Source organism: Sebastes umbrosus, chromosome 20 (assembly GCF_015220745.1).
Source record: "Sebastes umbrosus isolate fSebUmb1 chromosome 20, fSebUmb1.pri, whole genome shotgun sequence".
NCBI classification, from domain to species: Eukaryota; Metazoa; Chordata; class Actinopteri; order Perciformes; family Sebastidae; genus Sebastes; species Sebastes umbrosus.
This window is the reverse complement of record NC_051288.1, coordinates 19739712-19754003: the sequence shown is the minus strand read 5'-3', so window position 1 is coordinate 19754003 and position 14292 is coordinate 19739712. Positions and strand designations below refer to the sequence as shown.

Genomic DNA, 14292 nt, shown 5'->3' with positions numbered 1-14292 from the left:
GTTGAAAAAAGTCGTTGTATATGTCGAAAAAAAAGAAAAAAAAATGGTCAGAGTATAGTATATCGAACAAAAGGTCATAGTATATATGTCGACCAAATTCATGAAAAAAAAGTCATAGCACAGTATGTCGAAAAAAGTGTCATAGTATATATGTCGACATATTCTTTAAACCGTTATAGTATAGTATGTGGAAAAAAAGTCATAGTATGTCAGTAAAAAAAAAAACACCTTAAACAGTCCACCCAGTTTGTGGCAGTATAATATGAAAATAAACTGATGCGACACATTGTATCTTTTTCTGAACATTTTTATTGGTTTCCAAAAAATGAATAAAATAAAAATAAAAAGTAATTTCCTCCAAAACAATTTCAGTGTTGAGGAACTGGACGATTAAAACTGAGAATAATTCAACCAGGGGACGGGCGGTCACGGTGACACCTCCCGCCGTCCCGGCTCTCCTTTCTTGGCCAGCGGAGGAGTCGGGGAGGAGCGACTTTTAATATATGAGATGAAGCGATGGGAAAGCAGGAAAAAAAGGAGGGGATGAGCATCTATCTAAAAAATCATTGTTTGGCAACTTTACTACGAACCTTTACACCTGAAGAGTGACATGATAAACTCGAGTAATAAAATTACTATTCTCTTTTATTCACATGAAGTTAAATCTAAATCCCTTTTAATTAAAGTTAAATTTAAGTGGCCATCTCCCTTTTAGAGCAGACCTCTTTCTGATATAAGGCATCTGTAGTGCTGTCAACTGTAACAATCGCAGCAGGAGGATCACGTGCATTCAGCGATCACAAAATGTGTGCTCTGAATATGGCTGCAACAACAATATCATAAACGTTTTTATGAGGGCTGCAGGAGAGACAGGATGTTACTCTCTCTGCTTTTTCTCAATATAACCTCAGGCAACAACTAGAACAGGGCAACATTTAAACAGAGATGCGGATACAGTATAATGGCAGCACAAAGATCACAGGATAAATACCATGCTAGCCAATGTCTCGCTGTGTGTGTGTGTGTGTGTGTGTGTGTGTTTGTGTGTGTGTGTGTGTAGAAGAGCCAAAGAGCTGCGGTAAACAGTGATATGTTCTGAAGGCTGTTTAGAGGGTGGAAGAGGCAGGAGAGGGTGATCAATAGCAGGAGGGTGGGGGGAGGTTGAGAAAGTGTGGGTCGTGATTAGCTATTTATGTGAAGGTAAGCCCGGCCTCGTTGTAGACTTTGAAGACCTTCTCGATGGCGTTGACGTAGGCGGCCGTCCGAAGGTCCAGACCCAGGTTGTACTTGCTTGCTGTGCGCATGATTTGCTAGAAAGGCAGAAGAGAACATGTTATAACACGCAGTTCATGTTATTGAAAACATCTCAATGAATGTTTTGTTACAGATCTCCCCAGTACTTTTAATGGTTGGTAGACTTGTTCTGCTCACTAAAACAGTTTGGACTGTGTTATGTCACTTACCCGGGAAGATCTCTCCATGGTGTAGGCCAACCCAGAGTGAACAATATCCTTCTCAGAGGCACCCTGCAAAGGAAGATGAATGTTAATCTCAAGAAGGACACTTTATAAACCGTAAGTATGCAAAGTAGTTCTGACATGATTAATGGTTGAGGTCAAAATTGTATCATTATTAACAATAATAACAATAATAACAAACATTAGCTTGGTTGCATGCTTTTACCATTGAGAATGTGGTGCTTTTGAAAATGAAATACTTTTTTTTTTATACAATGTGGTTCTGGTAACTTGTTATTTAGTTACCTGGCTGAAATGCTAACTCAGAGAGTGTATGTATAAATGTGTGTGAGAGCTTTGTTGCATGTAATTTTTATGATATTTTTGTTATTCCAGGTGTGTCTGCACGGTGTCAATCAAGAGGATTAAAACTGGAAAGTTTGGGACACACCTACTCCCATTGTGTGATATACGGTTGGAATGTCCTCCAGTAGAAAGAAAAGCAAGCAAAAAGCCAGTGTCTGTGCTAGTGCCGGGGATTTGAGTGTTATATTGCCTGGGTATATCCGGGGATGGACCTATAATATGTCATAAAAATGTCATAGTATAGTATGTTGAAAAAAAGTCACAGTATACTGTGTCGAATTTTTTTTGAAAAGTCATAGTATATTATGTCAAACAAATGCAAAAACATTGAAGTATAGTATGTCTAAAAAGTCAGTCAAAAAATGTCATAGTATAGTATGTAAAAAAAAAAATCAAAAAGGTCATTGTGTAGTATGTAGAAAAAAAGTCATAGTAAAGTATGTTGAAAGAAATTCAAAAAATGTCATGGTATAGTAAGTCGAATAAAGTCATAGTATGTCAAAAATGCAAAAAAAGCCGTAGTATAGTATGTCGAGAAAAGATGAAAATGCATCCTAGTATGTTGAAAAAAAGTCATAGTAAAGCATGTCAAAAAAAACGGCAGAAAAAGTCATAGAAGAATATGTCATAAAAAATAAATAATAATAATACAAATAAAAAATGTCATGGTTTGGTATGTCCAAAAAAATCCCCAAAAAGTTATAGTATAGTATGTCGAAGAAAATTCATTGTATAGTATGTAGAAAGACGCAAAAAAGCAATTGTATAGTATGTGGAAAAAAATAAAATAAAAATCATAGTATAGTATGTCCCAAACAGGATAAACTTTGTCACACAATACTGAGTGAGTTGTAACAATGTTTAAGGTTGCAAAGCTCCCATTTATATGGCTGACAGTTCTATAACGTATAAAAGCTTTTGTCAGTGTCAGACTTCAGAGTGCGAACATAGTATGTACCAGTGCAGACCCGGTACTGGTCTGTTTGTGATTATCTGTGTGACGCAGATGTTACTCACAGCAACTCTTGTTTGGAAGTCAGCAGTGGGTATGACTGGGATGGGTCCTCCCAAATTAAAGAGACATCAAAGACATCTGTTGTTTCTACATCAACAGGAAATAAATGTTCCACAACTTTACATTCTTCATTTCTCCGATAAGGCCATATATGGTGAAAATGATTGTGCCATTTTGTGATTGGCTGTATGTGAACAAGGCAGAGAGTATAAAAAAAAGGGAAAGTAGTTGTCCGACACCAGTTTTCGCCGAACTTACACAGCAACATCACCGACGCTGCCTGAGTCCCCACAGTTTCGGTAAGAATACATCTATTTGTCCTTCAAATTCTTGTTGACTGAATTGCAATTTAGATTTTTTTAAGTTATATTAAAAACAAATTAATCTTGCATTTAAAAATAGATGAGCAGTATTGTCAGTGATGTAAAACAGACAGCCAGGAAAAGATTGAAAGATGAAGTTGCCCATGATTGTTGTAAACTTCAGAATTTACATTTTTACAAAATAGTCTTTGTAAAAACACCTTTTTCAGTAACCACAGCATGTACTGAAACAATCTGAAGGTGCAGTAACAGAAGAGTTAACTTGTGTCTTCAAGAAGCAGCTGCAGAGCCAGAGAATCCGCCGCCCCACTGAGACATCCAGAGCATCACAACGCCAAGAGACATACAAGGTATAACAGCACAGCACGTCTGAGTACTGAATGTGTTTTACCATTTATCAGTAGCGTGTGCATTTACAAAAAAAATAATGGTTCTTTTTTGTTTTAATATAGATGGCTACTGGTGGTATTGTTTGTCCTTTTGAATACCCTGAAGGAGCTAAGGAACAAAGAAAGGAAAAGATCAGAGAGAAAACACTGCGTGGCAATAAAGACATTCTGTTTTATGATACAGATGCTGAAGGTGAAAAATGCAGCCTCATGTTGTGTAGCATTCGTGTAAGAGAATGGCTGAATGCAATTCAGCAAAAATATCCTGAACTCAAAGAAGCACGAGAGAACGATAAAATTATCCTCAAGTGCAAGGAAAGTACCATAACTTTATATCCTACTGTGACGGTTGTGGTAACAGGCGAACTAATGGAGAGCTTTGAGAGACATTTTCCAGAAATGAAACGAATGGCCCTGACACCCTCCTTATTAGAGGCATTGGCCAAATTGGACATAAACAGTACTGGCTCTAGGCATTTTGAATACTCTGAAGGATCTACTGATAAACAAAAGGAAAGGGTCAGAGAGGAAACACTGCGTAACAATAAAGACACTCTGCATCATGATACCCATTTGATGGGTGAAATATGCAACCTCAAGTTCTATAGCACTCATGTAATAGAATGGCTGAATGCAATGAAGAAACAATATCCTGCATTTGAGGAAATTCAAACTGACCGTGTTCAGAACCTCAAGTCCGATATAGGTACCATAACTTCATACCCTAAAGTAACGGTTGTGGTAGAAGGCCAACTAATGGAGAGGTTTGAGGAAGATTTTCCACAAATGAGACAAAGGGCCAAGTCTAATGAGGAAGGACGTCCGGATGAGCCAGAAGGTGAGGGCACTCTCCACACCCCACCAAACCCAGCTGATGAGAAATATCCATCTGATGAAAAAGTAAGCACAGAAAAAAAGAAAGGGGAAAAAAAACAAAAAAAACTACAAAATGGATCATTTTAAATAACTGATTATTTAAGCTTCATCGTGCCATTTTAATTCATGAACAGGTATCTGGGTTGTAAAATCAATTACATATTCTTTTCTGATTTGTAAGGGGCCGTTCACATGCCGCGTTTTTTGTGCGCTCAAAATTGAGAGTGACGCCGTGCAAGCGTTTCAAAGCACTTATTTTTGAGTGTGCGAGTTTAATTTCTGGGACGCAGCAACATGCTGTAGTGCATGTTGCTGCGTCCCAGAAATGTAACTTTCTTTAATTGGTAATTGGTTGTTACTCATGTGACTGAGTTTAGTTAGTCTGTGAAGCTTCCTGCTAAATTACCATCATCATCATCGCAGCGTGACGGTTTTGGCTGCTTAGTAACAGCAGGCGCGACAGGAGCGAAACCTCCCAAGCACCTTGTATAAAAGGATGAAAGCAGCACGGCTGGCGTTTTCCATGTGTTTTTAGATACAACATGTGAACGGCCCCTAATACGTTTGTCATGTACATCTGTGTAATTTCTGGTTCTGGTGTTTATATATTGCTTTAGAATTGTGTCGCACGTGTTTAAAAAGTTATGACAATGTATCTTCTGATTGTGTCTCATGACACTCTAGTCTGTCTGCGGGTTATGGAGGAAGTAAAGAGCGGTTTTGTACTCACTGAGCAGGTGGTAGTTTGAGTCTCTCTCATATTTGAAGGTCAGTCTTCCATAGCTGACATAGTTGAGGTTCTTCAGCCACTCGAAATAAGACACAGTCACACCGCCAGCATTCAGGTACATGTCCTGCAGGATGAAACATCACAACTCATCAGACATCTTACCGTTTGGTCTTCACTCCTCTGTGTGTTGAATTATTTTTGATTAAACTTCCCCTCTGTACTGTTTGTTTTAAGATTTTGTTTGGGAAGAAAATTATTATTCTGTATAATATAGACATTGGAAAAAAACTAAATGAAATGCTTTTGTGAAATTATTTTTGACAAGCTTGAGGAAACGTGTAAAAATGAGCAAAAGACCTTAATATAAAAATATGTTGCTTACACAATAAAGGCTGGAATATAGTTAACATGACTCTTGCTTCTTGTTTTCAAGATAATTTGGATGGTTATTGTTTGGGTTTCACCGTCTTTGTTTAGATATTATATTTACATATGTGTATTACATTGTGGATTTTTTGCTGCAACATTAAATATTTGTCATATATTTTGGTCAAGTGGCTTCTGGGAAAATTTCATTAGAGAACTATCAAATATTTTTGGTATTTCTCTAAATAAAACTCCACTAATCTTACTGTTTGGGAAAATACCAGAAGAAAAAGATTCACACTTATTCCTAGTAATAGAGGTAGTAATAATTAAACAAATTACAAGGGATTGGTTAAAAGATGATAAAAACTGGCACGGCCATTTCCAAAGGGATCCCTTGACCTCTGACCTCAAGATATGTAAATGATAATGGGTTCTATGGGTACCCACAAGTCTCCCCTTTACAGACATGCTCACTTTATGATAATCACATGCAGTTTAAGGCAAGTCATAGTCAAGTCAGCACACTGACACACTGACAGCTGTTGTTGCCTGTTGGGCTTCAGTTTGCCATGTTATGATTTGAGCATAATTTTTATGCTAAATGCAGTACCTGTGAGGGTTTCTGGACAATATTTGTCATTGTTTTGTGTTGATAATTGATTTCCAATAATAAATATATACATACATTTGCATGAAGCAAGTATATTTGCCCACTCCCATGTTGATAAGAGTATTAAATACTTGACAAATCTCCCTTTAAGGTACATCTGAACAGATAAATTGCGATATATCGCGATAAATCATGGACAATCATGCGATTTATCGCAATTAAATATTGTAACCGATTGACAGCCCTAATAAAAAGATAAAAGAAAAGAGGCAGAAGTGAGGGGAAGGGAGAACCAGTTTGTAGTCCTCCAGCTGTTTGGGGTCGATGCCCTCTGAGTTGTAGATGGCTCCATCAATCTCACCAATGCCCACACACTCGGCCCCAAACCTGTGCAGGTACCTCATGGAGTGAAGACCCACATTACCAAAGCCCTGTGAAAAGTCACAGCAAGGGAATAATCACCACGGTCCAACATCACTATGAGAATCACTTTTTAATCATTAAATAATATCAGTAGTAAACACTGTTAATGGTTGTACCCTGTTTTACTCAACCATAAACTTTGATTCAGCGCACATTCCTCTGGTGCCACCATGTAGCCGGTTTAGGTTATAACATCAGGGCCGGGCTAAAACAGATGGCATGGCTCTGATTGAGGCTCTAAAACCCTTCATCATGATTTCAAATGAAAACTTAAATCCTGCGAGTATCTGTGAGCAAATATCTGCACATTTCCATCTAAAATGTTTCTACTATGCTCAAACCACGTGTGTATGCGTGTACCTGGATGACGAAGGTCTTGTCCTGGAAGCCGGGTGTCAGGCCCAGCATGCTCATGTAGGACGCCTCGTTGATGAAGTTCTCGATGCCGTGGAAAACTCCACGACCGGTGGCTGAGATACGTCCGTGGATTCCTCCCTGGCTGATGGGCTTTCCTGTCACACAGGCATGGGCGTTGATGTCCTGCACACACATACAGAGAAGATCAGACCACATGGACCATAGACTGAAGTAGATTATATGCACAGTATTTGTGTCAAAGCCCACAGGAGACTTTTTGTAGCCTCAATTTGGGTTTAGAACTGAGCAAGCGGCAACCAACACTGCTGAGTGTGATTGACTGAGACACAAACACAGCCCAAAACATACTATTCTGAAAGTCTTAATGTCTCCAATGAGCCTCAAAATAGCGACCAAGACACCCATTAAAAGACACAAAATCAGGACTGAGACCAAAAATTGCAGGAAAAAAAATTATATATTTCAATTAGGGTTGACTCGAATGCTTCGAAGCTTCGACTGTTGTCATGGTAATCGACCTCTAAATCAGTATTTTCATATATAAGTATGTAATATAAATGTATAAATCCCCAAATAGCCCATGGAATAAGGAATAATCCCACAACATTATTCATATTTAACATTAATTATTATTAGTTATTCTCAGACGGATATTGCTGCTGAAGCACAAAAGATTTATTCATGACAGCCCTAATTTCAATAGAAAATTGGCTAAAAATGTCGGGGAAAAAAAATCACAGTATAGTATGTTGAATTTTATGAAAAAAAGTCATAGTATAGTATGTCAAACAAATTCATGAAAGAAAAGTCAGTATAGTATGTCAAAAAAACAATAACAAACATTAGCTTGGTTGCATGCCTTTACCATTGAGAATTTGGTGCTTTTGAAAATTAAATACTTTTTTTTATGCAACGTGGTTCTGGTAACTTGTGATGTGCATATTGTCATTGTTTTGGACAGTGCATGAGCATCTAGTAATGGAAATATTAGTTAGTTACAGGGCTGAAATGTTTACTCAGAGAGTGTATGTATAAATGTGTGTGAGAGCTTTGTTGCATGTCATTTTTTATGATGCCTTTGTTATTCCAGGTGTGTCTGCATGGTGTCAATCAAGAGGATTAAAACTGGAAAGTTTGGGACACACCTACTCCCATTGTGTGATATACGGTTGGAATGTCCTCCAGTAGAAAGAAAAGCAAGCAAAAAGCCAGTGTCTGTGCTAGTGCCGGGGATTTGAGTGTTATATTGCCTGGGTATATCCGGGGATGGACCTATAATATGTCATAAAAATGTCAGTATAGTATGTCGAAAAAAAAGTCACAGTATACTGTGTCGGATTTTTTTTTTTTAAAAAGTCATAGTATATTATGTCAAACAAATGCAAAAACATTATAGTATAGTATGTCGAAAAAGTCAGTCAAAAAAAAATGCAAAAAAGTCATTGTGTAGTATGTAGAAGAAAAGTCATAGTATAGTATGTCGAAAGAAATTAAAAAAATGTCATGGTATAGTAAGTCGAAAAAAGTCATAGCATTATATGTAAAAAAAGAATTAAAAAAAAGTCATAGAAGAATGTCATAAAAAATGCAAAAATAGTTATAGTATAGTATGTCGAACAAATTCACTTAGTATTTTCATTTTCATGGAGTTTATATGATGACTTTGCTGTTGTAAACATTACTGTTGCTGCTCTAGAAACAACATCTAGCCTTGTTATATTTCAAATACAGTATATGTATAGCTAATATGCACACTTCAACATTTGTTTATTTATCGCAAGTCATATCGTCATCGCAATATTGAACAGTGTTATTGCACATCGTAGATGTTCTTCATATCGTGCAGGCCTTGTGTGAGAGGCTGCCCCTTGCGTAGTATGAGATTTGTGTGAGAGTTTAAGTGCCATATAGGGTAGGCCTACGCTGCTGTATTTTAACATCGGTCATAATGGTGGTACTTGGAGAGCCAAATATTTTCTGAGGTGGTACTTGGTGAAAAAAGTTTGAGAACCACTGTTCTAGATAATATGGTGACTGCTCACTAAAACAGTTTGGACTGTGTTATGTCACTTACCCGGGCAGATCTCTCCATGGTGTAGGCCAACCCAGAGTGAACAATATCCTTCTCAGAGGCACCCTGCAAAGGAAGATGAATGTTAATCTTAAGAAGGACACTTTATAAACCGTAAGTATGCAAAGTAGTTCTGACATGATTAATGGTTGAGGCCAAAATTGTATCATTATTAACAATAATAACAAACATTAGCTTGGTTGCATGCTTTTACCATTGAGAATTCAGTGCTTTTGAAAATTAAATACTTTTTTTGATACGTGGTTCTGGTAACTTGTGATGTGCATTTGTCATTGTTTTGGACAGCACTTGAGCATCTAGTAATGGAAATATTAGTTAGTTACAGGGCTGAAATGCTTACTCAGAGAGTGTATGTATAAATGTGTGTGAGACCTTTGTTGCATGTAATTTTTATGATATTGTTGTTATTTCAGGTGTGTCTGCATGGTGTCAATCAAGAGGATTAAAACTGGAAAGTTTGGGACACACCTACTCCCATTGTGTGATATACGGTTGGAATGTCCTCCAGTAGAAAGAAAAGCAAGCAAAAAGCCAGTGTCTGTGCTAGTGCCGGGGATTTGAGTGTTATATTGCCTGGGTATATCCGGGGATGGACCTATAATATGTCATAAAAATGTCAGTATAGTATGTCTAAAAAAAAGTCACAGTATAGTATGTCAAAAAAAATGTCATAGTATACTGTGTCGGATTTTTTTTTTAAAAAGTCATAGTATATTATGTCAAACAAATGCAAAAACGTTATAGTATAGTATGTCGAAAAAGTCAGTCAAAAAAAAATGCAAAAAAGTCATTGTGTAGTATGTAGAAGAAAAGTCATAGTATAGTATGTCGAAAGAAATTAAAAAAATGTCATGGTATAGTAAGTCGAAAAAAGTCATAGCATTATATGTAAAAAAAGAATTAAAAAAAAGTCATAGAAGAATGTCATAAAAAATGCAAAAATAGTTATAGTATAGTATGTCGAACAAATTCACTTAGTATTTTCATTTTCATGGAGTTTATATGATGACTTTGCTGTTGTAAACATTACTGTTGCTGCTCTAGAAACAACATCTAGCCTTGTTATATTTCAAATACAGTATATGTATAGCTAATATGCACACTTCAACATTTGTTTATTTATCGCAAGTCATATCGTCATCGCAATATTGAACAGTGTTATTGCACATCGTAGATGTTCTTCATATCGTGCAGGCCTTGTGTGAGAGGCTGCCCCTTGCGTAGTATGAGATTTGTGTGAGAGTTTAAGTCCATATAGGGTAGGCCTACGCTGCTGTATTTTAACATCGGTCATAATGGTGGTACTTGGAGAGCCAAATATTTTCTGAGGTGGTACTTGGTGAAAAAAGTTTGAGAACCACTGTTCTAGATAATATGGTGACTGCTCACTAAAACAGTTTGGACTGTGTTATGTCACTTACCCGGGCAGATCTCTCCATGGTGTAGGCCAACCCAGAGTGAACAATATCCTTCTCAGAGGCACCCTGCAAAGGAAGATGAATGTTAATCTCAAGAAGGACACTTTATAAACCGTAAGTATGCAAAGTAGTTCTGACATGATTAATGGTTGAGGTCAAAATTGTATCATTATTAACAATAATAACAAACATTAGCTTGGTTGCATGCTTTTACCATTGAGAATTTGGTGCTTTTGAAAATTAAATACTTTTTTTTATGCAACGTGGTTCTGGTAACTTGTGATGTGCATTTGTCATTGTTTTGGACAGTGCATGAGCATCTAGTAATGGAAATATTAGTTAGTTACAGGGCTGAAATGCTTACTCAGAGAGTGTATGTATAAATGTGTGTGAGAGCTTTGTTGCATGTCATTTTTTATGATGCCTTTGTTATTCCAGGTGTGTCTGCATGGTGTCAATCAAGAGGATTAAAACTGGAAAGTTTGGGACACACCTACTCCCATTGTGTGATATACGGTTGGAATGTCCTCCAGTAGAAAGAAAAGCAAGCAAAAAGCCAGTGTCTGTGCTAGTGCCGGGGATTTGAGTGTTATATTGCCTGGGTATATCCGGGGATGGACCTATAATATGTCATAAAAATGTCAGTATAGTATGTCTAAAAAAAAGTCACAGTATAGTATGTCAAAAAAAATGTCATAGTATACTGTGTCGGATTTTTTTTTTAAAAAGTCATAGTATATTATGTCAAACAAATGCAAAAACGTTATAGTATAGTATGTCGAAAAAGTCAGTCAAAAAAAAATGCAAAAAAGTCATTGTGTAGTATGTAGAAGAAAAGTCATAGTATAGTATGTCGAAAGAAATTAAAAAAATGTCATGGTATAGTAAGTCGAAAAAAGTCATAGCATTATATGTAAAAAAAGAATTAAAAAAAAGTCATAGAAGAATGTCATAAAAAATAAATAATAATAATACAAATAAAAAATGTCATGGTTTGGTATGTCCAAAAAAATCCCCAAAAAGTTATAGTATAGTATGTCGAAGAAAATTCATTGAATAGTATGTAGAAAGACGCAAAAAAGCAATTGTATAGTATGTGGAAAAAAATAAAATAAAAATCCCAGTATAGTATGTCCCAAAAAAAGTCGGTTGGTCACCATCTTAAAACAGGATAAACTTTGTCACACAATACTGAGTGAGTTGTAACTCTGTTTAAGGTTGCAAAGCTCCCATTTATATGGCTGACAGTTTTATAACGTGTAAAAGCTTTTGTCAGTGTCAGACTTCAGAGTGCGAACATAGTATGTACCAGTGCAGACCTGGCACTGGTCTGTTTGTGATTATCTGTGTGACGCAGATGTCACTCACAGCAACTCTGGCCTGGAAGTCAGCAGTGGGTACGACTGGGATGGGTCCTCCCTGCTTGCCAAACTTCCTCTCTAAACTTTCCTGCACAGACACTAGAAGAAATAAAAGAGAAATTAGAGACATAAAAGAAATACCAGTTCATCTAGTTTTACAACTTCTCCGATAAGGCCATATATGGGGAAAATGACTGTACCATTTTATGATTGGCTGTATGTGAACAAGGCAGAGAGTATAAACAAAAGGGGAAAGGAGTTGTCCAAGAGAACAGACCTCTTGGGCAGAGATTTCACATCAGCCAACACCATTGTTCGCCGAACTTACACAGCAACATCACCAACGCTGCCTGAGTCCCCACAGTTTCGGTAAGAATACATCTATTTTTCCTTCAAATTCTTGTTGACTGAATTGCAATTTAGATTTTTTTAAGTTATATTAAAAACAAATGAATCTTGCATTTAAAAATAGATGAGCAGTATTGTCAGTGATGTAAAACAGACAGCCAGGAAAAGATTGAAAGATGAAGTTGCCCATGATTGTTGTAAACTTCAGAATTTAAATCTTTACAAAATAGTCTTCGGAAAAACACCTTTTTCAGTAACCACAGCATGTACTGAAACAATCTGAAGGTGCAGTAACACTTAACAGAGTTAACTTGTGTCTTCAAGAAGCAGCTGCAGAGCCAGAGAATCCGCCGCCTCACTGAGACATCCAGAGCATCACAACGCCAAGAGACATACAAAGTATAACAGCACAGCACGTCTGAGTACTGAATGTGTTTTTGCTGAACTTGCACAGCAACATCACCAACGCTGCCTGAGTCGCCACAGTTTCGGTAAGAATACATCTATTTGACCTTCAAATTCTTTTTGACTGAATGCTATTTAGATTTTTTTTCTTTTAAGTTAAATTTAAAAACAAATGAATCTTGCATTTAAAAATAGATGAGCAGTATTGTCAGTGATGTAAAACAGACAGCCAGGAAAAGATTGAAAGATGAAGTTGCTCATGATTGTTGTAAACTTCCACAGCATGAACTGAAACAATCTGAAGGTGCAGTAACAGAAGAGTTAACTTGTGTCTTCAAGAAGCAGCTGCAGAGCCAGAGAATCCGCCGCCCCACTGAGACATCCAGAGCATCACAACACCAAGAGACATACAAGGTATAACAGCACAGCACGTCTGAGTACTGAATGTGTTGTACCATTTATCAGGAGCGTTACAAAAAAATAATGGTTCTTTTTTGTTTTAATATAGATGGCTGCTGGTGGTAACACTCGTCCTTTTGAATACCCTGAAGGAGCTAACGAAAATCAAAAGGAAAGGATCAGAGTGAAAGCACTGCGTGGCAAGAAAGACACTCTGTTTTATGATACAGATGCTGAAGGTGAAAAATGCAACCTCATGTTGTGTAGCATTTTTGTAAGAGAATGGCTGAATGCAATGAAGGAACAATATCCTGAACTCGAGGAAGAGCGACAGGGCGATACAATTATCCTCAAGTGCAAGGAAGGTACCATAACTTTAAAACCTACTGTAACGGTTGTGGTAACAGGCAAACTAATGAAGAGCTTTGAGGAAGATTTTAAAAAAATGAAACGAATGGCCCTGCCACCCTCCTTATTAGAGGGAATGGCCGAATTGGGCATAAACAATACTGGTGTTAAATCTAGGCCTTTTGAATACCCTCAAGGATCTACTGATGAACAAAAGGAAACAGTCAGAGATAAAACACTGCGTGACAAGAAAGACACTCTGCATCATGATACCGATGCTAAAGGTAAAAAATGCAACCTCAAGTTCTATAGCACTCATGCAATAGAATGGCTGAATGCAATGAAGGAACAATATCCTGAATTTGAGGAAAAACAACAAAACCGTGGAGTCAGCCTCAAGTCCGATAGGGGTACCGTAACTACATATCTCTGTGTAATGGTTGAGGTAGAAGGCCAACTAATTGAGAGGTTTGAGGAAGATTTTCCACAAATGAGACAAAGGGCCCTGCCTAATGAGGAAGGACTTCCGGATGAGCCAGAAGGTGAGGGCACTCTCCCCACCCCACCCAACCCAACTGATGATGAATAAGTAAGCACAGAAAAAAAAAAAAAACTACAAAATGGATCATTATAAATAACTGATTATTTAAGCTTCATCGTGCCATTTTAATTCATGAATAGGTATCTGGGTTGTAAAATCAATTACATATTCTTTTCTGATTTGTAAGGGGCCGTTCACATGCCGCGATTTTTGTGCGCTCAAAATTGAGAGTGACGCCGTGCAAGCTTTTCAAAGCACTTATTTTTGAGTGTGCGAGTTTAATTTCTGGGACGCAGCAACATGCTGCAGTGCATGTTGCTGCGTCCCAGAAATGTAACTTTCTTTAATTGATAATTGGTTGTTACTCATGTGACTGAGTTTAGTTAGTCTGTGAAGCTTCCTGCTAAATTACCATCATCATCATCTCAGCGCGACGGTTTTGGC

General features: G+C 37.3%; 3 protein-coding genes across 7 annotated transcripts in view; 2 read left to right on the top strand and 1 right to left on the bottom strand.

The window, feature by feature from the left end:
* Positions 1-2936: 2936 nt before the first annotated feature.
* Positions 2937-13999, top strand: LOC119478931. 2 transcript variants are annotated; one of them, XM_037754031.1, is made up of 4 exons: positions 2937-3137; positions 3402-3511; positions 3614-4291; positions 13753-13999. In XM_037754031.1, exons 1-4 carry the CDS (start codon positions 2945-2947, stop codon positions 13894-13896), a joined length of 1125 nt encoding a protein of 374 aa, XP_037609959.1. In that variant the 5' UTR covers positions 2937-2944; the 3' UTR covers positions 13897-13999. The 2 variants fall into 2 exon arrangements, with proteins under 2 accessions (XP_037609959.1, XP_037609958.1); XM_037754030.1 differs by lacking the exon at positions 13753-13999 and having other exon boundaries at positions 2946-3137; positions 3614-5563.
* The window catches only part of LOC119478916, a 47992-nt gene continuing 40038 nt past the window's right edge, over positions 6339-14292 (bottom strand). For both annotated transcript variants that reach the window (XM_037753990.1, XM_037753991.1), the window contains 4 exons: positions 11815-11906; positions 10450-10512; positions 6919-7098; positions 6339-6566 (listed from right to left, as the gene is read on the bottom strand). In XM_037753990.1, the coding sequence (XP_037609918.1) occupies positions 6354-6566; positions 6919-7098; positions 10450-10512; positions 11815-11906 (548 nt within the window). In that variant the 3' untranslated portion in view covers positions 6339-6353. The remainder of the gene's footprint in view (positions 6567-6918; positions 7099-10449; positions 10513-11814; positions 11907-14292) is intronic.
* Positions 12575-14292, top strand: part of LOC119478922 — a 41250-nt gene continuing 39532 nt past the window's right edge. The window contains exon 1 of one of the 3 annotated variants that reach the window (XM_037754004.1): positions 12575-12646. The gene's annotated coding sequence lies outside the window, so the exon portion shown is untranslated. The remainder of the gene's footprint in view (positions 12647-14292) is intronic. The other 2 variants (XM_037754003.1, XM_037754010.1) reach the window with 2 other exon arrangements.